At 60.3% G+C, this 21306-nt stretch overlaps 1 protein-coding gene across 6 annotated transcripts; it reads left to right on the top strand.

Annotated features, from left to right (window-relative positions):
- The first annotated feature begins 1360 nt into the window (after nt 1–1360).
- On the top strand, nt 1361–19833 carry FKBP8 (FKBP prolyl isomerase 8). Of its 6 annotated transcripts, none has more exons than XM_075902901.2 (11): nt 1361–1489; nt 5196–5300; nt 5551–5686; nt 6157–6484; nt 8870–9039; nt 9965–10053; nt 10544–10761; nt 11135–11307; nt 11930–12007; nt 17871–18008; nt 18632–19833. In XM_075902901.2, the coding sequence occupies exons 4-11, from the start codon at nt 6187–6189 to the stop codon at nt 18716–18718; spliced, it is 1251 nt and encodes a 416-aa protein (XP_075759016.2). In that variant the 5' UTR covers nt 1361–1489; nt 5196–5300; nt 5551–5686; nt 6157–6186; the 3' UTR covers nt 18719–19833. The 6 variants fall into 6 exon arrangements, with proteins under 6 accessions (XP_075759016.2, XP_075759017.2, XP_075759013.2 ...); XM_075902899.2 differs by having other exon boundaries at nt 1481–1559; XM_075902902.2 differs by lacking the exon at nt 5551–5686 and having other exon boundaries at nt 6161–6484.
- The last annotated feature ends 1473 nt before the right edge of the window (nt 19834–21306 follow it).

Genomic DNA, 21306 nt, shown 5'->3' with positions numbered 1-21306 from the left:
AAATCAGTAAACTTACACTGAATGTTGCTCCTGTGTGTGTGCAGGAAAGCGATATGAATAATGAAGAATTAATCAGCACATCCTGGTGGGGCAGTGATCTTATTCTGTTAAAGAGGCAAGGAGTCCTGTGGCACCTTATAGACTAACCGAAGCGTGGGAGCATAAGGTTTCGTGGGCAAAGACCCACTTCAGATGACGAAGTGGGTCTTTGCCCATGAAAGCTTATGCTCCCACGCTTCGGTTAGTCTATAAGGTGCCACAGGACTCCTTGCTGCTTTTGCAGATTCAGACTAACACGGCTACCCCTCTGATACTTCTACCCTTCTGATACTTATTTTGTTAAAATCTCAAATGTCTGTGTTGCTCTTCTGTTTGTTAAATGAGTATTAAATAGGGATGTAAATGAGTAATTGTTTATTCGCCCCCCCCCCCAGCCCAGTCAGAATGGCCCCTTCTCTTTGCCATGCTTCTGGCAGGGGGCTGCTGTGGTCGAGCCAGGCCCACCACAGTGCAACATGGGTTGGGGGAACTCCAGCCCCACCTGGCTGGAGCAGCTCCCCACTCATAATGCAATAGGACAGGCTGGTTATCCAGTTAAACATACAGCGTCCAGGCTGCCGTGTCAAGCGGCACATGCACTGATGGGTTCTGCCATCCTAGTAGGGTGGCTGCCACCTTGGATCAGAGCTCTGTACATGCTGGAGCCTGTCATGTCGCCAAGGCTGGCGGGGGGTAGTGGTGAATGTTGGGAGCTTCCCAGAGCTGAGATGCACCAGTGCATGCTGGGACCAGGCATGCCCCAGAGTTGGGGTGCATGCTGAGAGCAGGGATGCAGTGGTGCATGCTGGGACTTAGCAGGTCCCAGAGTTGGGGTGCAGCGGTGCATGCTGAGAGCAGGGATGCAGCGGTGCATGCTGGGACTTAGCAGGTCCCAGAGTTGGGGTGCAGCGGTGCATGCTGAGAGCAGGGATGCAGCGGTGCATGCTGGGACTTAGCAGGTCCCAGAGTTGGGGTGCAGCAGTGCATGCTGAGAGCAGGGATGCAGCGGTGCATGCTGGGACTTAGCAGGTCCCAGAGTTGGGGTGCAGCGGTGCATGCTGAGAGCAGGGATGCAGCGGTGCATGCTGGGACTTAGCAGGTCCCAGAGTTGGGGTGCAGCGGTGCATGCTGAGAGCAGGGATGCAGTGGTGCATGCTGGGACTTACCAGGTCCCAGAGTTGGGGTGCAGCGGTGCATGCTGGGACCTGGCATGCTTTAGAGTAGGGATGCAGCGGTGCATGCTGGGACCCGCTGGCTGTCCTTCTCTATGACCATGCAGGTCCCTCCCCCAGCCCCGCGCCGCGGCCCCTTTAAGAAGGCGCCGGGCAAAGGCCGATCCAGGCGGGACGGGCGCTGCAGCCAGCCAGTAGCGACGGCCTTCCCCGCGCCGCGGAGCCAATGAGAGCTGGGGGCGGGGCTACAGCAGCTGATCCCGGAGGCCACAGGCCAGGTGGGTGCTGGGGGCGCTGCTCGCGGAAGAGGCCCCGGGCGTGGGGTCTGCTGCTGGGGGCGCCAGCCAGGTGCCGCGGGGGGTGAGAGGGGCCCGGGGAGGAGGGGGGCTGGGGGGGGTGAGGGGGGCCGGGGGAGGAGGGGGGCTGGGGGGGTGAGAGGGGCCCGGGGAGGGGGGCTGGGGGGGGAGGGGGCCCTGGGGAGGGGGGCTGGGGGGGGGTGGAGGGGGGGGAGGAGGGGAGCTGGGGGGGGAGGGGGCCTGGGGAGGAGGGGGTCGGGGGGGGGGGCAGGGGGGGAGAGGGGCCCGGGGAGGGGGGGCTGGGGAGGGGGGGGGGAGTGAGAGGGGGGGGAGGGGGGCCTGGGGAGGAGGGGGGCTGGGGGGGAGGGGGGCAGGGGGGAGGAGGGGGGCCTGGGGAGGGGGGGGCAGGGGGGTGAGGGGGGCCCGGGGGGGAGGGGGGCTGGGGAAGGGGGGGTAGGGGAGTGAGAGGGGCCTGAGGAGGAGGGGGGCTGGGGGAGGGGGGCAGGGGGGTGAGAGGAGCCTGGGGAGGGGGGGCAGGGGGTGAGTGGGGCCCGGGGAGGATGGGGGCTGGGGAAGGGGGGTAGGGGAGTGAGAGGGGCCTGGGGAGGGGGGCTGGGGGAGGTGGGGGTGAGAGGCTTCCGGTGAGGGGGGTGCCAAGGCTGGGGGGTGGCTAGGTGAGCACTGGCTGGGGACCATTTGTGGGGAAACTGGACTCGGCTGGTGACACACACCCCCTTAGTGGGCTGTGCGGGGCTTGTCGTGCTGGACCCAGGTCGCAGTCAGCCAAGGTCTAGGGGGGAGCGGGGCCCTCCCACTGCTGGGGCTGGGCTCTGTGGGTTCATGTGCCCCACAGTGTACTGGCCCCTTCTCTCGCTGCTTCCCTGCCCCCGGCTGGGAGCCACGAGCCTGTGGCCCAGAGGTGTCAGGCCGTGGTCGGTCCCTGCCTGGCAGTGCCAAATTGAAATGAGTGTGGAGGCGGTGGGCCTGCCAGAGAGCTTCTGTCTCCTTGGCTAGCCCGGGTCAAGGGACGGCCCTGTTGCGATATGGGTGTGAGGGGTGGGTAATGCGGCACTGGTGAAAGGCAGGGATGCCTGCTGCACTGGGTACAGCAGACTGGTTCTTTCCCCAGCCGTCTGGGGCTGAGTGCACCACAGAACCATAGCTCCAGGGTGGGAAAAGTGGGGGGGGGGGGGAGCACTCATGAGTTGTGTAAGGCGCTGTGGCCTCCGCTGGAAAGACTGTGAGGAGGGGGATGGTTCTAAAGGGACAGTTCCTCTATGGCACCTGTTGAGAGTGGGGGGGCATCACTTACTACTCCCTGGGTTTGGGGGCAGCTGAAGTGTTCCAGGTCCCATCTTGCCCTCACCTTTTTACTGGCAAGCTCCTGTTAAGGCAGGTGTTGATGGCCTGAAGCCTTTTTTCTGTGGGTGGCGCCTGCTGGGAGGCAGGGTCTGAAAAGGGCAACTGCTGGAGGGGATGATACTGGTGCTTCTGCTTGGGCTTGTTAGCTGGGTCACAGCTCCTACGGGTGCCTACATGGATGCTTTGTGTCGCTCGCTAATTGAAGGATGTACCGGGGAAAATGTGACACATTTCCTGAAATGCTGTCATGCAAACCCCAGCAGTTTTGTGAGTGGTGTGGGGCTGACAGAATCAAGTTGCCTTTTGGAAGGCAGGAGGGCTCATGTTTCTGGATGGGCTTTGCCTGGGCGGTGCCCATCCATGGTGTGTTCTTGGCTGGGGTCTTTACTTTGAATGCCCCTTTGGCAACTGGCTTGTGGCTGGCAGGGGGGTTTGGTCAGGAAAGTGAGAGTGGGTTGATAGGGTGCTGTCTGTTTATCCCTCCAGCCCTCTGTTAAAGGGCTTGTATGTTTATCCCTCCAGCCCTGGGGAGGGCCTGACCTATGATTAGAACCCATGACCCCATCCTTCCCAGGCGAGTGCCCTATCCCCTAGGCCATGCAGGAACCTGCCCCACCACCTTACTGTCAGGGCTCCCTTTATCCCTCCAGCCCCAGGACCGACTGGTTTTGACCCACCCAACCTGGGATTAGAACCCACAACCCCATCCTTCCCAGGCAAGCGCCCTAGGCCACGCGGGAACCTGCCCCACCACCTTACCATCTGGGCGCCCTTTATCCCTCCAGCCATGGTGCCTACAGCCTCTGGCTTGCTGCTTGTTTAGGGAGCTGATGCCAAGTGTCCAAGCTGGGGGTGTGTGTTTCCCTGCGGTGTCCCAGCCTTCTGCTCCAACTGCAGCCCTTGTAGCTATGCAGGGACTTGCATTGAGCTAGGCAAAGCCCAGCAGGAAACAGTCTGCGAAAGAGGGGGTGGACCGTGGATAAGGCCAAGATAAATTGACTCAAGCCATATGTGGTGGAAAAGTGTCTTGGGCATATTGGACCCCTGTGTCTCCATAGCCAATGAGTTAAAAACAGTGGGAGGGCAATTTAATGGGATCTTGGGGCTGATAGCTCGTGACCCCCCCCCATGTAACTACCTTGCAACTCCCTGAGGGATCCCACAATCTCATTTTGAGAACCCCCTGCCACAGTGCATACAAATGGCTGTTTGCTTTAGAACAGCCAGATCCAGCCACTGGTGTCTGGCGCATGATGGTGCGTTAGCCAGGAGGCTAGAAGGGCCCAGATGGGGAGTAGAATGCTCTCCAGCAAGCCTAGCTCTCAGGGCGGGTGGGCAGTCTGTTCGGAGCTGTATCCTATCGCATGATGTTTTGCGTTAGGCCTTGGAGCTTAATGCACGGTGCCTGGCATGGTGCTACAGCTCTCAGCTGGGTGTTCGAGCTACGGACTCTGCTCATGGTTCCTCTGTGGCTGCAGATCCCGGCTCCCACAGTTGTTTGCCTCCATCTCCAGTCCCAAGTGTAGGTCATGACTCTTGTTGTCTTGGGGTGGTGTCCGAGACCAGCGTTGGTTTCGCTCCTGTAATTAGCTGGCAGCAAGACTGACACCTACACCGGAGGAGAATGCCACAGCACCTGAGCTCTGTCACCAGACCAGTCTCTTCCTGTCCATCCCAAACCTGTTCTCTTACATGCTCTGCCTGCTCCGCCCAGACTGACGAGTGCCGAGCTCTCCTGTATCCTCTGTGAAGCTGGGTTCGCGTCGCCTGATGCTAGTGGGGGGTGTGTGTGTGTGTGTGTGTGTGTGTGTGTTTCTCTTCTGCCTGCGAGCTGGCTAGAGGCCTGGCTCTCCTGCCCTGGTTGGGAGCTGATCCGTTGGTGTGTTTGCTGAGAGCAGCAGGTGCCTTTTCCTCAGCATGCTGCTTGTGGCACTTCGTGTGTAACAAACAGCTCGCTGTGAATGGCGTTTGCCTGGAGACCGAGCTCTTGCTGTGAACAAGCGTCCCTTGTTGCTGGGAGAGCTCCCTGCCGTACCTGGAGGTGGACTCTGCGGTGGAGACACCAGATTCCCGTTGTTTCCCTTTGAGGCCTTGGCTTGTCCGCTGTCTGAGCGTGAGGCCAGGCTGGGAAGCTGGGTTGACACAATCTGCTGCCTTGGGCCTCACTCCCTCATCTCTTCCCAGTGATGATTTCACAAGACTTGGCGCTAAAGCAGTACGCGGTAGATGGGTGCCTCTGGTATCTGATCCACACTCCCCCCAACAGGAGAGGTGGGGGATTTTGGATCTGCAAGAGCATCCGCAAGCTTTGTTTGTTTGTTTGTAGGATTCCTTGGAAAAGAGGAATGACACCTCTCTCCGAGCAGCTGGGCGTACGGAACTGTCCCCTGGACTGAAGACCGACAGCCTGAGGGTGCAGCCCAGCCAAGAGGTAACAGCCGCCAACTCCTCCAGTGTTGGGGTAGTCTCCACTGGAGGGTGTTGGTCAGCCTAGAGACTCACCTGCCTGGCTGTACAGTCTGTATCCAGGAAATATTTTCCCTCTGCCAATTAGGCTCTGCCCTGCCTATGGATGGGGAGCATCAGGCAAAATGTGCCCCCCCCCCCTGTGATTCAGCTTGGGCATAGCAATTTCAGGTGCTTGATTCCACTTCATTTGCATCCCTCTTGGGGTCCTTCAGGGTCCTGGAACCTGTCAGTTGCTGAGTTCCAATTGCTGTGTATCAGAGTGTGAGTGGAACCTTCCCTGTGGCCGGGGCAGAATGCTGGACTGGATTGCTAGATCCTGTTGCAAATAGGGATGTGAAAGGGTAACCGGTAAGCAGCACCCTAAATGGGTCATGTCTATTGGTTCTGGTTCACCGGTAACCCGAAGGGACTGATGCAACTTCCTTCCTGCCATGGGCAGGAGGCTGCTCTTGTCCACTGCAGCCTCTGTTTGCAACAGGCCCAGGCTCACCATGGACAGGGGCTGCTCCATCGGGCTGGGAACTAGGAGCCGATAGCAGCCCCCGCCCCCGTGCGGGGACTGGAAGCGGGAGCCCTGTGGGTAGGGGGCTGATTTAGCCGGGCTGGAGCAGTCTCCCTCCCGGATCCCACTTTTAGTCGGTTAAGCGATTACATGTTCGGTTAACCTAACGTTTAGCCGGTTACCTGGTTGATCGGGATTTTACATCCCCAATTGCAAGGCGCCTCTTGACTCTAAACTGTTGCTCTTCTTAACTTCCCTTCCTCCGCCAGGGGAGAAACCACCAAACAAAACATCCTCTTCTGTCTTTGCTTCCTAGCCAGTGTGATCCTCACCTCGCCTCTCTGCGATGGCTTCAGGAGGGGAGGAGCCGGCGGATGGCTCCCCTGACTGGGCAGGTGCCAGCCTGGATCTCGGCTCACCAGGCCTCGCCGAGGCCAGCGCTTCCATGCTGGACAGCGGAGAGGACTTTGAAGTCCTAGATGAGGAGGATGACGACGACTTGAGCGAGCTCCCCCCTTTGGAGGATATCGGGCCAGAAAAGGCCACACCAGCCAGAGATGATGCCCAAACGCCCGGATCAGAGCAAACCCCTGAGGAGGCCTCCAAGATGCCCCTGGCAGCTGATGAGTGGCTTGATGTTTTGGGTAAGATCCTGTGCATGGAGGTGCCATGCTGTTTCCTGTTGTTCCCTTTCTCCCTGCCTCCCAGCGAGGGCAAGCAGGATCCCGGACTGCAGCCTATGTGCCCCCGGCAGCAGTTCTGGAGACGCCACGGGGGTGTGGGAAGGGGGGCCCGAGGGTGTGGCAGATGCCTCGCTATGGAGTCTTTGGCCACTGGCCCACCAGTCTGTACCCAGCTTAGCAAGCAGCCTGTCACTGCTGTTTGATGACAGCATCTCCTGCGACTCAGGTGTGCGCTCATTTAATGGGTTTTGGCCCAGCCCTCCTCGGTGCGTAGGCTGTCGGCTTGGATCGCTGCAGCATTCGGAAGGCACGAGTGCTCTTCAAGGAGAAAAAGATCTGGGGACTGGCGGCTAATCCACTGGTCAAAAGGCACCACGTGGAGCAGCGAGGGTCTTACCTCTGCGCTAGGCTCTGGCGCGACGGCGGCTGGAATCCTGCGTCCAGCCGCGGTGCCCGCGGTTCGAGGAGGACGTTGATACGCGGTAGGGCGTTGAGAACGAGGAAAGGGTTGGGCGCTGTGCCTCTCCGTGAGGGACTCGGCGCTCGGTCGGCCGAGCTGAACAAAGAGAAGGTTAAGGAATGACCTGGCCAGGTCATAAGTCCCTACCTGCGAAACGAGCATGTAGCGATGGGCTTTTCGCTGCAGCAGGCAAGGGGACGACGTAACGCAGCCCAGTGGCTGGAAGTTGAAGCTAGACAAGTTAACTGCAAATAAGCCGCATGTTTTGAGCAACCAGAGTCATTAACTCGTTGACCGAGGTGGGGGAGGGGAGGAGTTCCTCGATCGCTGGTGATTTGCGAATCAAGATTGGAAGATTTTTCTGAAAGGTTCCTAGATTCCCAAGGCCAGAAACGTCCATTGTCTTCATTAGTCCAGTGGCAACCTGCCACCTGCATGGCCCATTAGGGTTCTATGGGCACGTCTGTTCTTACAAGAAGATGGGTTCTCCAGAGGTCGATCTAGCATGTCATTTAGCGGGTTTAGTATAGATCCGTAAATCCAATGCTAAGGGCAGCCCCCACCAGGAGTCCTCTTTCTGTGACGTCTAAGGGAAGCTGACGGGTGTTTGCTCCTGTTGGCCTCCCGCTGTGTGGATGCTGCCGTGGCTCGGCGTCAGGTAAGCTGACTCCAGCTGTGCATTTTGCCTAGCCGGGGTTGTGTACCTTAAGCCGACCTTTCTGGTTTAGTATAGACGAGGCCTGTGTGTAGCCCACGAGACATCTCATGCACAGGGTTGCCAGATCCTGCTAGTTTCTGTCCTTGTAGGTTTTTTTTTTTTTTTTTTTTTTGCTACCAGTGTCACTAAAGCAACACGCATGTAAAGCCAGGGCACGTGAGGTGAGGGCACACTGACCGGGAGAATCGGCATCCAATCCAAGCGCTGCCACGGTTCAGTCGGCACCGCCCACAAATCCTAGGTTAGCAAGCACAGGGGGCAAAACGGCCCTCTCCCGGGAGCCCGACTTGGTTACACCAATCTTGCAGCCCCCTGAGAGGGAGGCGGACCCCCCAGCAGCCTAGGTCAGAGTTTCTCAACCAGTGCTACTCCAACCCTTAGGGATACTTGAGCAAAGTCTGGGGGGCACAGCAACACGCTGAAATTTGGAGAAAACTGAATTTTTGTTTTACGTTTTACAGCGCTTGATTATTTTTGTACTTTTTACACCCAAAAATGTCGTTGCCCGACCGGCTACAATTAACTTGTTTAAACAAATGTGTTGCAATGGTCGACAAAAATGTTGTGTGTCTGCAAACTGTGGGTACTGAGGGTACTTTTTTTTTTTTTAAAGGGGGTACTTTATAAAAAAGGTTGAGAAACGCTGGCTGAGGTTGCCTATTGCGGATCTAGTCGGACCCCTTGTGAAGCATAGGCCAGTGACCTGCCGTCAATAGTTCCTAGAGCAGATCGGTTAGAGAAACAGTCAGTCTTAATGTAAAACGGGGCAGCGAGAGAGAATCCCTCGGTAAATTGTCCCAAGGGCTCAATATAAAGAGTGAGTCTAGAATGAACAAAGGGCAGGATTCTGGTGTCTGTAATCCAGGAGGTCAGACTGACTGATCACAACAGGCCTTTCTAGCCTGCCAACCTACAAAACGTTGAGCGAGACCCGGCCTCTGCCCCAAAGAGCCTTCAGTCCCCAAGGCTGTGAATCCAGGACTCTTCAGGGCCATCACGTTCTTGTCAACATGAAACAAGAGCGTGGCATCCGGCCCCTAGTGGGAACGTACCATCCTGGCTGCTGCTCTCTAGCTGTAAACCCAAGAGGCCAGGGACAGCATGAACTAAAACAGCCTTCCTCTCTCCTTGTGTTGTGTGGTGCTCCTGCTTCCGTCTGTCTGCGCAGGCAGTGGCTTGCTCAGGAAACAGACCCTGGTGCCAGGTCACGGCGTGGAGAGCCGGCCACGCAAAGGCCAGGATGTCACCGTTCGCCTCAAGGTGATGCTGGAGGACGGCCGCGTGGTGGAGGAGAATCCCAGCCTCTCCTTCACCGTGGGAGACTGTGATGTCATGCAGGTAGGGACGAGGGGGCTGAGGGCCCTGTGCCCAGGTGCTGGAGGTGTTTGGGGTGGGGGAGGAGCAGAAACTCGGCACAGTGGCTAACGGGGCTGGTGGAGCCCGGCCTGCTTGCAAAGCCTGGTTCGCGAATGCAAGAATGTTTGGGTTGGTCTGGTGTGGGTCGGATTGCTGCTTCCTCCGGTCCCAGCATCCTCTCTGCCCCCGGTGACTGCAGATGCCTGGTGCTCCGGGGAAGCTCTCACACCTGTTGGGGCAGTGCGGGGGGGGGGGAGGGATCAAGGGAATTTCTTCTCTGAGACAGGCTGTTTCTTGCCTCTGAGCCTTGCCCTCTGCCGCATCTTAGGCCCAGCTGCAGCGTGGCTCTGTAGATTGGCAGTGGGCCTCGTTCTCTAAGACGGGGGAGGGAACCTCAGGTCTGGGGGCCAGATGTGGCCCCTGGCTTGCCTAGATCCGGCCTCTGAGACTCATAGTCCCCCTCCCCCAGCACTGGGGAGCCCACGCTGGTGTTGCAACCCCCTCCACTGCCTCACCGCAGGGCTGGTGTGCACAATATCTGTTAGGTTTCCTGTGGGTCAGTGGCCCTCACCCAGACAAGGTCCCCCCACCCCTGCTGTAAGAACTCGGGGGGAGAGAGGAGGCGGGACAGGGAACCCTGTCAGAGCTTTCTTCACCTGCCTGGGCAGCAGAGCTCCCTGACTGACCGGCACTCTAAGTACTGGGACCCCCTGCTCTGTCCCTGCATTGTGCTGTGCTCCCTCTGGTTTGCCTGGTGACCCGACGGCCACTGCGAGCTGCTCGGGTGCCCTGTCCGGCAGCACGGCCCCACTGCCCATGCGGCAGGAGCCCGAGTCTGGCTCTGGGATTGGAATCCATGTGGCGAGGGCCCTCGGCTGACCTCCCTCTCCGCTCTGGGTGCCTGCAGGCCCTAGACCTGTGTGCGCAGCTGCTGGAAATGGGAGAAACCGCCTTGATCGTGTCGGATGCCAAGTACTGCTACGGCCCGCAGGGCAGGTGAGTGGGGTCCCGGAGCCCTGCCGGGAGCGTAGTTGTAGCCGGATGAAAGCGGGGAAGGATCCTTGGGGAGGAGACTCCCTGAGGGCATCCCCCTGGCCTGCAGCGCTGAGGCCGAAGGCTGGAGCCTCTGCCTGGGGGAGAGCGAGATGAAGTGTTGGGCTTGGTCCTCGTTGTGTCCCCAGCCCAGTTGGCCACCTAGCCGCAGTCCCAGTCAATAAGCCCAGGTGTCGGCGGGCCCCACTGTCCCGGTGGGGTTTCTCCAGGGCTGGAGTGAGGCTCAGCTGGCAGCCTCGCGTACACCAGCCGGCCCCTTTCCCCGGCATGCAGTGGGTGGTGAGGGCCAGTAGCCGGAGCAGGGTGGCGCCGGAGCAGCGTGCGAGCCTGCTTTGGAGCTGCTTCGCTGGCCCGAGGGGCTGCTGCCGCTGCCTCCGCCGGGCCTGCTCTTCCCCCGCCAGCGGTGCCACCCTGTCTCCTCGCTCCTGCGCAGGAGCCCCGACATCCCGCCCCACGCCACCCTCACCCTGGAAGTGGAGCTGCTGGCCGCGCAGGGTGCTCCCGACCTGGAGCTCCTTAGCGGGCGGGAGAAAATCCAGCTGGCCAATCGCAAGCGGGAGCGCGGGAACTTCTACTACCAGCAGGCGGACTACGTGCTGGCCATCAACTCCTACGACATTGCCCTGAAGGCCATCGACTCCAGCTCCAAAGGTACCTGCCCCGCCCCCGGCAGCGCCTCCTCGTGGAGGCCAGGGGTGCCCCGGGCCCTGCTCTGGCACCGGGGGAGATGTTTGGGGAAGCAGCGTTGGGTGGCTTTGCAGCCTGCTTCCTCCACTACACGCCTGCCCCGTCCTCTGCTCTCTGGGCAGTGATCCCAGCACCTTGAGAGCCGGGCCACCCTGCTGTGTGTCCTACCCAGCAGCAGCTTCCTGGGGTCCCCTTCCTGCTCTGTGGCTGGCCCGGGTGAGGTCTAGACTCCTCCATGGCTTGGGGGATAGGAGGGGAGGGTCGTCGGCTCCCGGGGCCTCGAGCAGGGCTGGCAAGTGCTGTACTCCAGGGTAACTCTGCTCCGGGGTCTCTCCAGTCGACTTCAGCCCGGAGGAGGAGGCCGAGCTGCTGGAAGTGAAGGTGAAATGTCTCAACAACCTGGCAGCCTCGCAGCTCAAGTTGGACCACTATGAGGCAGCCCTGAGATCCTGCACCCTGGTCCTGGAGCACCAGCCGGAAAACATCAAGGCCCTCTTCCGCAAGGGGAAGGTAAGGAGGGAGGGGGGCGGGGCTGTGCTGCATGAGGCCCCTGCTTCTCTTGACAGCCGGCAGGGGTGATGTGCGCCCGGCGGGGGGGGGGGGGAAACGTGTCCCCCCAGTGCCTTGGGCAGGAGGGGCAAGGAGTCAGCAGCCGGCGGGGACAGAGCCTCAGAGGGGACTTGGCACTGACAGCGGGGGTTGGGTATCGTCCTCGTTCCCTCTATGCCGCTGTCGCTGGCAGGGCAGAGCGGAGCAATGTGCTTTGCTCTGCTCCCGGCCTCTCGCTCCGGGGAGGGCACAGGACCAGCGGGAAACGGAGCGATGTGGCGGGGGGCCAGGTCGCTCGTTTTCCTCTCTGCCACTATTGGTGAGTGCAGCGGGGCCCAGCCACTGCTGCCAAGGCCAGACACCTGGTCGTCCCTCCGGGTGCATTGCTGGGGGGAGGTGGGGCCTGGTGCGGAGGAGGGGTTGTCCTGGCTCTCCCCCAGGTTAGGGGTGGCATGGGGAGGAGTCACATGGCCAGTAGGCCTCTCCTCAGCTGTCACCCCTGACCGTGGGTGTGTCAGACGGTGCCCCCAGCCTCTGACTTGTCCGCTGGGGGCCTCTGCTCAGCTTGTGGCTTGGCTTCCAGGTGCTGGCGCAGCAAGGGGAGTACGGCGAGGCCATCCCCCTCCTCAAGGCAGCTTTGAAGCTGGAGCCCTCGAACAAGGTAGGCTGCTCTGCCCGCTGCTGCTCTGCCGGGCGGGCTGCGGCGTTGGGCTTAGCCGGCGTCTCTTCCTCCTGCCGGGCTGGAGGCGAGCGGCTGGCTGGGGCCTTACCCTGCTGGAGCTGCAAGGCTCCTAGTCGCGTGTGATCACTCCTGTTCTTTGAGACTCTGTGTTCTTGTTGGCGGCTGGCTGGCTCCCTTGGGTGCAGGTCAGGGCTGCTCTGTGGTCCCTGGGAGGCAGGTCAGTTGGCTGGCTCCCTTGGGAGCAGGTCAGCGCTGCTCTGTGGTCCCTGGGAGGCAGGCCAGTTGGCTGGCTCCCTTGGGAGCAGGTCAGTGCTGCTCTGTGGTCCCTGGGAGGCAGGCCAGTTGGCTGGCTCCCTTGGGAGCAGGTCAGTGCTGCTCTGTGGTCCCTGGGAGGCAGGCCAGTTGGCTGGCTCCCTTGGGTGCAGGTCAGCGCTGCTCTGTGGTCCCTGGGAGGCAGGCCAGTTGGCTGGCTCCCTTGGTGCAGGTCAGCGCTGCTCTGTGGTCCCTGGGAGGCAGGCCAGTTGGCTGGCTCCCTTGGGTGCAGGTCAGCGCTGCTCTGTGGTCCCTGGGAGGCAGGCCAGTTGGCTGGCTCCCTTGGGAGCAGGTCAGCGCTGCTCTGTGGTCCCTGGGAGGCAGGCCAGTTGGCTGGCTCCCTTGGGAGCAGGTCAGCGCTCCGCATTATTAGGCAACTGAGGCCCTCCGGGGGTTATGCTGCGACCCGGCGCGAGCTGGGACTCGAGTCCCTTCACAATGCAGAGCCGCAGCGGGGTTTACCAAGGGGCCTGGCGCGAGCCAGGACTGAGCTTTCTCTGCTAACCCTTATCGATTAAGCGTGTAGTCAACAAAACCGTTGGCTACACAAGTAACCGATTACATGCTGCTTAACATCCCTACCACGCATCAGGAATGTCCATGCGGGCTGCTTCTCGGGCACCAAGCAGCTTAACTTCTTAATTAAAGAGGAAGAAACATCAGTGCATGATAGGAGCCTTCGCTGGGCACGTCCGTGTCTAGCACAGGCCTGGCCTCTCCCGGCTGTCGGATTTCCCAGGAGCAGCGGGTGCAGGTGTCTGGAGGGAAGTGGTGTTCATTAGCTCGCAGCGTGCTGCATAGGATGTTGTTTTTCATGAGCTGCAGAATCTAGCTTCACCTGCTCCGGGGCATAAAGGCGCCTGAATGGGACCCACAGTGGGTCAGACCCATGGTCCATCTGGCCCTAGTGTCTTGTCTCACAACAGTGGCCAACGTGAGAGGCTTCAGAGGGAATGGAACGGGAGGGTTAGCTGTCTCTCTTCTCAGCTGAACCGTCCCAGTCTCTTTAATCTCTCCTCATATGTGACCCATTCCAAACCCCTTGTCATTTTTCTTGCCCTTCTTTGTACTTTGCTATTTCTACTGCATCTTCTTTGAGATGGGGTGACCACGGCATTCGGTGTAGTCTAGGTGTGGACACACAATGGAGCTATGTAGTTCTATTTTCTGCTGCCTTATCTATCTCTTCCCTAAGATTATTAGCTTTTTTGACTGGGGCCACACATTGAGCGGATGGTTTTCAGAGAACTGTCCACAGTGACTCCAAGATGGATCTCTCTCTCTCTCTCTCTCTTGCGTGGGAACAGCAAACTTAGATCCCATCATACTGTCTGTACGGCTGGGATTGTTTTGTCATGTGCGTTACTTTGCGTTTATCAACATTGAATTTCATCTGCCGTTTTGTTGCTCAGTCACCCAGTTTTGGAAGATTCCCTTTGTAACACTTCGCAGCCAGCTGTGGGCTTAATGATCTTGAATAATTTTGTGTCCTCTGCAAATTTTGCCACCTCACTGCTTATGTCTTTCTCCAGATCCTTCCTTAATGTGTTGAACAGCCCTGGTCCCAGTACAAACCCCGCAGGGGACCCTGTTATGTACCCCTCTCCGTTCTGAAAACTGACCATTTGTTCCTATTCTTTTGTTTTCTATCTTTTTACCCGTTACTGGTTGGTGAGAGGAACTTCCCTCTTACCTCGCTTACTTTACCTAAGCCCTTGTCGAGGGACCTTGTCAAAGGCTTTTGGAAAGTCCACGTAGCCTGCATCCACTGGATCACCGTTGTCCACATGCCTAGCGACCCCCTTAAAGAACGTGAATGGATTTGCGAGCTATGATTTCCCTTTCCAGTAGCTGTAGACTCTTCCCCTGACAAATCAGGTACCTCTGACTGTCTGGCCCTTCAGTTCTCTGGGGCTGTCAGCCAGGTGCTTTTCCCCGGGGGCAAACCAAGCAAACGGTATCGACTGCTTCCCTTCCCAGCCTCTACGTGGAGGTTCCAGATTCTTACGCTTCAGAGAGGGGAGGGAGGCAGGTTCTGCCCTGAGGAGGCCTCGCTGCTCTGCAAGGGGCTGAACCCAGGTGTTCCCAGCGGAGCCGACCGTCTCTGCGGGCCCCTGGGCAAGAGGAGGAGGGGGCTGGCTCCACGCTGCTGGAAGGGGCAGGGCTGTGGTAGCTGGCGGCCTGGAGAGCAGTGTGGCCTCTTGCCTCTCCCCCCCAGTCCACGCTGTGCCATGAGCTCCGGGCAGCGCTGCTCCAGCAGCCATTGAGCAGGGGAACGGTGAACTCAGATGCCCTGAAATGAGCCGTGTCTTATTTACCCTGCGTGTTTCTAGCAGATGTCAAGGAACGTGGCTCCTTGTGCTAACTCTCTTCCCTGCCCCTGGCCGGGCGCCGTTCCACAGCTGCTTGTGAAGGGACAAGGCTCCCGCTTCCCCCAGCAGAGGGCGCAGCCCCACTACACAAGCCACAAAGGCCAGAAACCAAATCCCTGAGTCGTTCCAGGCCCTGGGTTCGGGTCCTGCCTGCCCGCGGCTCTGTTCCGGCTCTTCTCACGTGGGCTGTGGGGGCGGGGGCTGTCAGTGCTGCACCCCGGGGAGCGGGGCTGAGGCTGGGCAAACGCTGCTCAGTGGCTCTCGAGCCCTGGCGTGACCATCGTTTGGTTCCGAGAGGGTAGGACTGCAGGGCAGCACGCTCCGTGCCAGGCTGTGCCGGGACTGGCCTGCACCTCTTGGGACACCTGGGGGCTATCCAGCCTGGCTTCACAAGGATGCAGGTCAGGAAGGAGCAGATCTGAATCACCGAAGTACCTGGACTCCTACTGAATGTTGTTACTGCTTCTTCGAGAACCCGGGCAACCGTGCTAGAGAGACAGGCCGGGGCTTGTCCGATCCTGCTGGAGTCCCACTTCCATTGGATCGTGCCTCCCCCGTCCTCTCTCTCCGGTGGGACTCCCAACAAAGTCGGCCGCCTCTCTGCTGTGCCTTGTCTTGAGCAGTGTCACAACCTCCTTTTAAAGCGGCGAGGAGTCCTGTGGCACCTTATAGACTAACTGAAGTGTTGGAGCAAAAGCTTTCGTGGGCAAAGACCCACTTCGTCCGATGCAGGCAGTGGAAATTTCCAGAGGCAGGTATAAATATTCAGGCCAGAATCAGGCAGGAGATGACGAGGTGGATCCAATCAGGGAGGATGAGGCCCACTTCTAGCAGCTGACCTGGAGGTGTGAATTCCAAGAGAGGAGAAGCTGCTTTTGTAGTGAGCGAGCCATTCACAGTCTCTGTTTAATCCTGAGTTGATTGTGTCAAACTTGAAGATGAACTGTAGCTCAGCAGTTTCTCTTTGAAGTCTGGTCCTGAAGTTTTTTTTTGCTCCTCGCTGCTTTTGCAGATTCAGACTAACATGGCTACCTCTCTGATACTTAACCGCCTTTTAAAAATCCCCCAAAGTCCTTTCCCATTTGCTATGAAATCAGCACCACTGCCCGTGTGGCAGCCTGCAGCTGGTCACCCAGCAAAGGGCCCTGGTCCTTGGCGAATAAAGGAGGAATACATCTCCTACAAGCAGCCCGCGGGATGGGATTCTGGTTAGGGATGTAACGGTGCAGTCGATTAACCGAGAAGCGTTTGCTTATCGGTTAAATGCTATAGACTAGATGCATTTCCCCCTCTCCCCGCCAGTAAATGTTCTAGCAAGCTGGCCAGCAGCCCGGCTCAGTCCTGGCTCACACCGGGTCCAGGTCTCTTCATTTAAAGTGTATTAGGAGCCGGGTGAACAGGCAGCCTGGCTCCATTTTGGCTCAAGCCAGGTCCAGGAGTTCATACCTCCGTCTTCCTTTATACAGGAGTGGCAGCAGCCACTGGGGGGAGGCAGCAGCATGGAGTGACAGGCATCCGGGCCGTGAGGTCTGCTGGTTTTTCAACTAGCTCCCCTCACGGACCAGCTCCCGCCCGGCACCCCACGCTGCTGCCTCTGATTCAGCAGCACGGAATGGCAGGCGGCTCCTTGGGATTGAGGCCAGAGCTCACGGCCCACCGGCCCCACCCCCAGGGACTATAGAATCGTCGAGTAACCGATAAACATTCACGAGATTACTTGACTATTCAGTTAACATCCCTAGTTCTGGTGCCTCCATCCATCCCTCCGGCTTGTTCTTCCCTGCACAGCCCCATGCGGCCGTGCACCTTCTGGGGCTGAGGCGGGCAGGCCTCTGCTCCCCCTCCCACCCGACGCTGATCCAAGTGCCTCCTAGACCTGCCTGCTCCAACCCTGGGCTGCTTTCCCTTCTTCCTGACCCCCACGCCTGGGGGAGATAGTGGGACGTCGGAGCGGGATTGGCTCTGTCGTCCTGAAAGCTCCCCCCGAGGGTTCTCTCGGTGTTCTCGGGCCAGGTGTCTCTTCCCCCTTCGGGCCAAGGGCCGGGCGATGAGCTTGCAAGCGCCTCAGCTTTGGAGACAGCAGAAGGTCTAAAGCTGCCCCCAGGGCCGTGCGGGTTTCTGGGATCCCTTCCCGTCCTTGTGGGCCAGGGCAGTGGTTGTACTGCTGTGTCCACGCTGACCCCACCCCAGCCACGAGGCCCCGTGGTGATCTGGGGCGCAGCCTGCTTGGGGGCAGTGCTACTGGCCGCACGACTCCCTGCCGTGGCCAGGGGGCCCTGTCACTGACTCCTCCCTAAGGCAGGGGCTGGGGTAATGAAGCCAGATGGCTGTTGCACCATTTGCCTCCCTGGCTACTCACGCACCACGTTGACCTCCAGGGGGAATGGACCGGAGGCTGCTGGACAGGAACACCAGCCTGACTAGGCAGCCGTGCCCAGTGCCTGCCAGGAGCTCAGGCCCACGCATGCCTTCGGTCTCCTGACATGACCTGGCTTCAGTTTCACCCTGGCAGAGGCGGGAAGCTGCAAGACCTGCTGGGACCGGGACCCTTCTGTTGTCCTGCCCTCTCTGCTGGGGACGTCCAGGCCCTGGCCTGCAGCCCCAGCTGGGCACTGTGGGCCTGTCCTGGCTGCTGGCGCAAGGCCGAATCACATACTCGTAGAGGGATCTGATGGGGAGAGGTGGGGGGATGCTAGTACCTCAGGCACGACCAGCCTTACTACCAGCCCAATGGGGGCATCTTCCCCCCCTCCCCCCAGGGCTGGAGCTCATGCGAGGCCCTGTCGTCCCCTCGGGGGGGCTCTTCAAGGCGGAACGCTGCGGCAGAGGCAAAGGCCCAACCCTAGGATGAGAGCTGCCTGGCTGCTCTCCTGGCCCGAGGCCTGGCCTGCCCGATCTGAGCAGCTAAGAGACGCTGTGGTAGGAGGAGCCCCAGGGACGTGCCCCTGCTCAGCACTGGGGCTGGATGGTAGGGGAGGGGGAGGCACCGGCTCCCGTTGTCCCGGAGGGAGTCCTGACTGCAGCAGCCTCAGTGTCTGAGCCTGGCTCCAAGGGGCTGCTGGCTCTGGGCCCTCGCAGGGCTGCCGTGCTGCTCAGTCTGCGGCGAGGGGAGGTGGGGCTGGCTTCTCAGGGCCACCTGGCTGTCTCACCCCCCGCAGACCATCCACGCAGAGCTCTCCAAGCTGGTGAAGAAACACGCGGAGCAGAGGAACGTGGAGACAGCCATGTACAGGAAGATGCTGGGGAACCCGGGCACCGGCGGCGCCCCGGCCACGTGCAAAGACAAGTCGGCCCGGGTGAGTCGGGGGAGGGGGAGGCGGGGACGGGAAGCGAAAGCTGTGCTGACGGGACGGGGCCTCGCCCAGACCTGGAAGGGCTCTTCACTCTCTGCCACTGCCTGTGCCCACGTGGCCAGCGGAGCAGGCTGCCGCGGGGTCCCTCCCCTCTCCCAGTCAGTACAGAGGCAGCCCAGGTCGGGGAGCGGCCCAGCACAGAGTCTGGAGCTGCCAGCTGGAGGGAGGGGTAGGGCAAGAGCTGAGGCGCTTGCTCGCTGTGGCTCCCGATCTGGAGAGCCCACTTGAGCTCCATGGCTCAGGCCGGCACCCCCCACCAGCCAGAGGGAGCCCTATTCCCCTCTTCCCTTGTGCTCCTGGGCCAGAGCAGCTCCCTGCCCACCCCCTCCCCCGCTTGTGATGGAGCTTCCCGACCCCACCTGTGAGATGGGCCCCAGGGCCAATCGGCCGTGCCTCTCTGCCCCTGATGGGGGGCGGGGGACGATCTTCTGCTGTTTTCCAGCCCCAGAGCCCAGGGGGTTCTAATGACTCCTACTCCGGGCATGCTCCTAGAGCACCCCCAGCCAGCCCAGTGGGGTCTGCCTGGGCCTCGTCTAACACCCCGGGGCTCTTTCCTTCCCCTCCAGTCTATTCCCTGGAAGTGGCTCTTCGGTGCAACAGCCGTCGCGCTCGGCGGCGTGGCCTTGTCTGTCGTCATAGCTGCCCGGAACTAGCGCTGTCTGCAGAGGCCTATGGAGGGGGGCTGTGCCCCAGCCTGCCCATCAGCTGCCCCCCGGACCCACCTGGCGAGGACTGTCTGATCCCTCCCTCCAGCGGGGAGCCGGGGCACCGGGCATCGCTCCCCGGTCCCTCGCCTACCAATTGCAAATCACAGAAACACCAGCCTCCCTCCTGCCACCCCGGCGCGGGGCATCGACGGGTGGGATGAAGAGCCTGGCGTCTCCACCCATTGATCACGGGTCTGGCATCGTCCTCCCCCGCAGCACCTCTCCCATGGGTGGGGAGCCAGTGCCCCCTGCCCCACCTAAGGGCCAGGCAGGGAGGGGCTCCCCCTAGGAAACCAGTCTGCTGTTGCTGGGGGAGGGAAGAAGGGGTAGGGCTGGGCCCCTTGGGGTGGTTGCAGCTTCTCTCCATGTGGCTATGGGGGGAGGGCATGGCCCCAGCGCCCCCTCCCCTTGGGCTGGGGGGGGGCAGTGGGGAAGGAGCCTGGAGTGCCCTAGTATCACGAGCACCGCCGCCTGTTGCGGCAAAGCTACAGCAGCCTGGTTTGGAACCACCTGCTTTCCTTCTCGAAAGGCTGCTCGTGCCCCAGCGGCTACCATGCTCCGCACAAGGTTGGGCGGGGTCCCAGGGCGGCGGTGCCTAGGCCCTGTCCCTGGGGGGAAGGTGGGAGAGCACAGCCCCTCCCCCAGAGCTCTTGCACATGGGGGGGGGGGGGAAGAGAGTTACCCAGGGCAAGTACCCTGCCCCCAGCCTTTGTGCACCGGCTGCGCACAGGGTGGGGTCCATTGGGCCATGGCCAAGAACCGTCCCAGGTGCAGGAGAGACCCCCCAGCAAGCAAAGCACTGGGGCAGGACTGGGATGAAGGAAGCATCTTGTGTCCGTTTCAGCTGAGCCCCCTCCAGGGGTTTGATCTCTGCAATTCCGGGGGGAGGGGGGGCATTTCCCCTTGGCCTGTAGCTCTATCCTGCCCTGCTCCTGGATTTCCCAACTCCTGGGCCCCTGTGCAGCAGGGGCTGTGCTGTTCTACTGTCTGCCCAGCTCTGGAGTCCAAGTACTGCCCCTCCCACGGACTGTGAACATCCCCAATAAAAGGACAAGTCTCAATTCCATCTCCTCCAGCGCTGGGCGTGGGGGATGGCTGGGGCTCCTGGGCCTTATCTCTCCAGTGGGGCGCACTGCTGTCGGCCGGGGGGCTGCGATGGACAGCTCCCTTCCCCTGCTTAGGAAAAGGCAGCCGAGGCTCCAGGACAGCAGTGGCTCAGAGAGCTCCCCTGTGCGGCTGTGTCTACACTGGGCCACTTATTCCGGAAAATCAGCCGCTTTTCCGGAATAAGCAGCGAGCTGTCTACACTGGCCCTTGAATTTCTGGAAAAGCAACGATGCTCTACTGTACAAAATCAGCCGCTATTCCGGAAAAACTATTCTGCTCCCGCTCGGGCATAAGTCCTGATTCCGGAACACTGTTCCGGAAAAGGGCCAGTGTAGACAGCCCAGTAGTCTTTTCCGGAAAAAAGCCCCGATCACGAAAATGGCGATCGGGGCTCTTTTCTAGAAAAGCGCGTCTACATTGGCCACAGACGCTTTTCCGGAAAAAGGGCTTTTCCAGAAAAGCAGCCTGCCACTGTAGATGCTCCTTTTCCGGAAAAACTGAAAACGGAATAGTATTCTGTTGTAAGCATTTCCGGAAATTCATGCCAGTGTAGACACAGCCTGCATGTTTCGGCCTAGTGCTACCAGGTGTGGGGGGAGAACAGACCTGTGCCTGGCACCTCCAGCACCCAGGCCCTTTCAGTCAGGCAGCAGGGCGGGGCTGCCCTTCCCAGGAGGCACCTTGGGGGTCCCTGCCCCACAGGGCTAGGGGGAGAACGGCCCGTTGCCCCCAGGGAGCTGCTGGCAGGGCTGCAAGCTCACACCACTGGGCGCTGCTTCTGCAACTGGGGGAACTACCACCGGGGCCCAGGGGGCTCCCCCCCCCCCACCACACCCCTTCTAGAGGGCAGGGTTGGAGCTTTTGGATTTGGTTCCCATTCTTGCCCCTGCCCTTGTATTTACTCTCTGGCTCTCTGCTGCTGTGCAAGGAAACCGAGTCTGCCTGCAGGCCCAGTTACTGGGCAGCCGGAGCCACGGCTCACCCCTGCCTCAGCCTGCCCGTGGGCACTGGTGCCTTTGACCAGGTCTCTGCAGTCCTGCACCGTCTCTATTTGGGGTCCTGTCCCCTCAGGTGGGACCGTAGGGCGTGCCACATGGGCCCTCCCCTTTGGGGGAGCAGCTGAGCGCGTCTCCCCACAGCGCCCTGAAAAGCCTCCCCGTATCCAGTGAGTCCCCCCGTCAAAGGCCAGTCCCGTGTCAGTGGAAGGCAGGGCCGGCAGCAATGGGAACAGGCCAGGAGAGTCAGTGTTGGCCTCTTTCCTTTGACCCGTTGGGCTGTTACTTGCTTCCAGTGACCAGACCTTTCTCTGTGCCCATTGGAGCTGGACCCTTCCTTGGGGTCGTCACTGAAATCAGCCGGGGCCTCTCCTCTGATCCCCAGGAGCTAGCGTAAGACACGCCACGACGCCATGGGAGTTGGCCGCGTGT

Source organism: Pelodiscus sinensis, chromosome 32, assembly GCF_052426305.1.
Source record: "Pelodiscus sinensis isolate ZL-2025 chromosome 32, ASM5242630v1, whole genome shotgun sequence".
Taxonomy (NCBI): domain Eukaryota; kingdom Metazoa; phylum Chordata; order Testudines; family Trionychidae; genus Pelodiscus; species Pelodiscus sinensis.
Note: the sequence above shows the minus strand (reverse complement) of the source record. Positions and strands in the feature narration are given on the sequence as shown.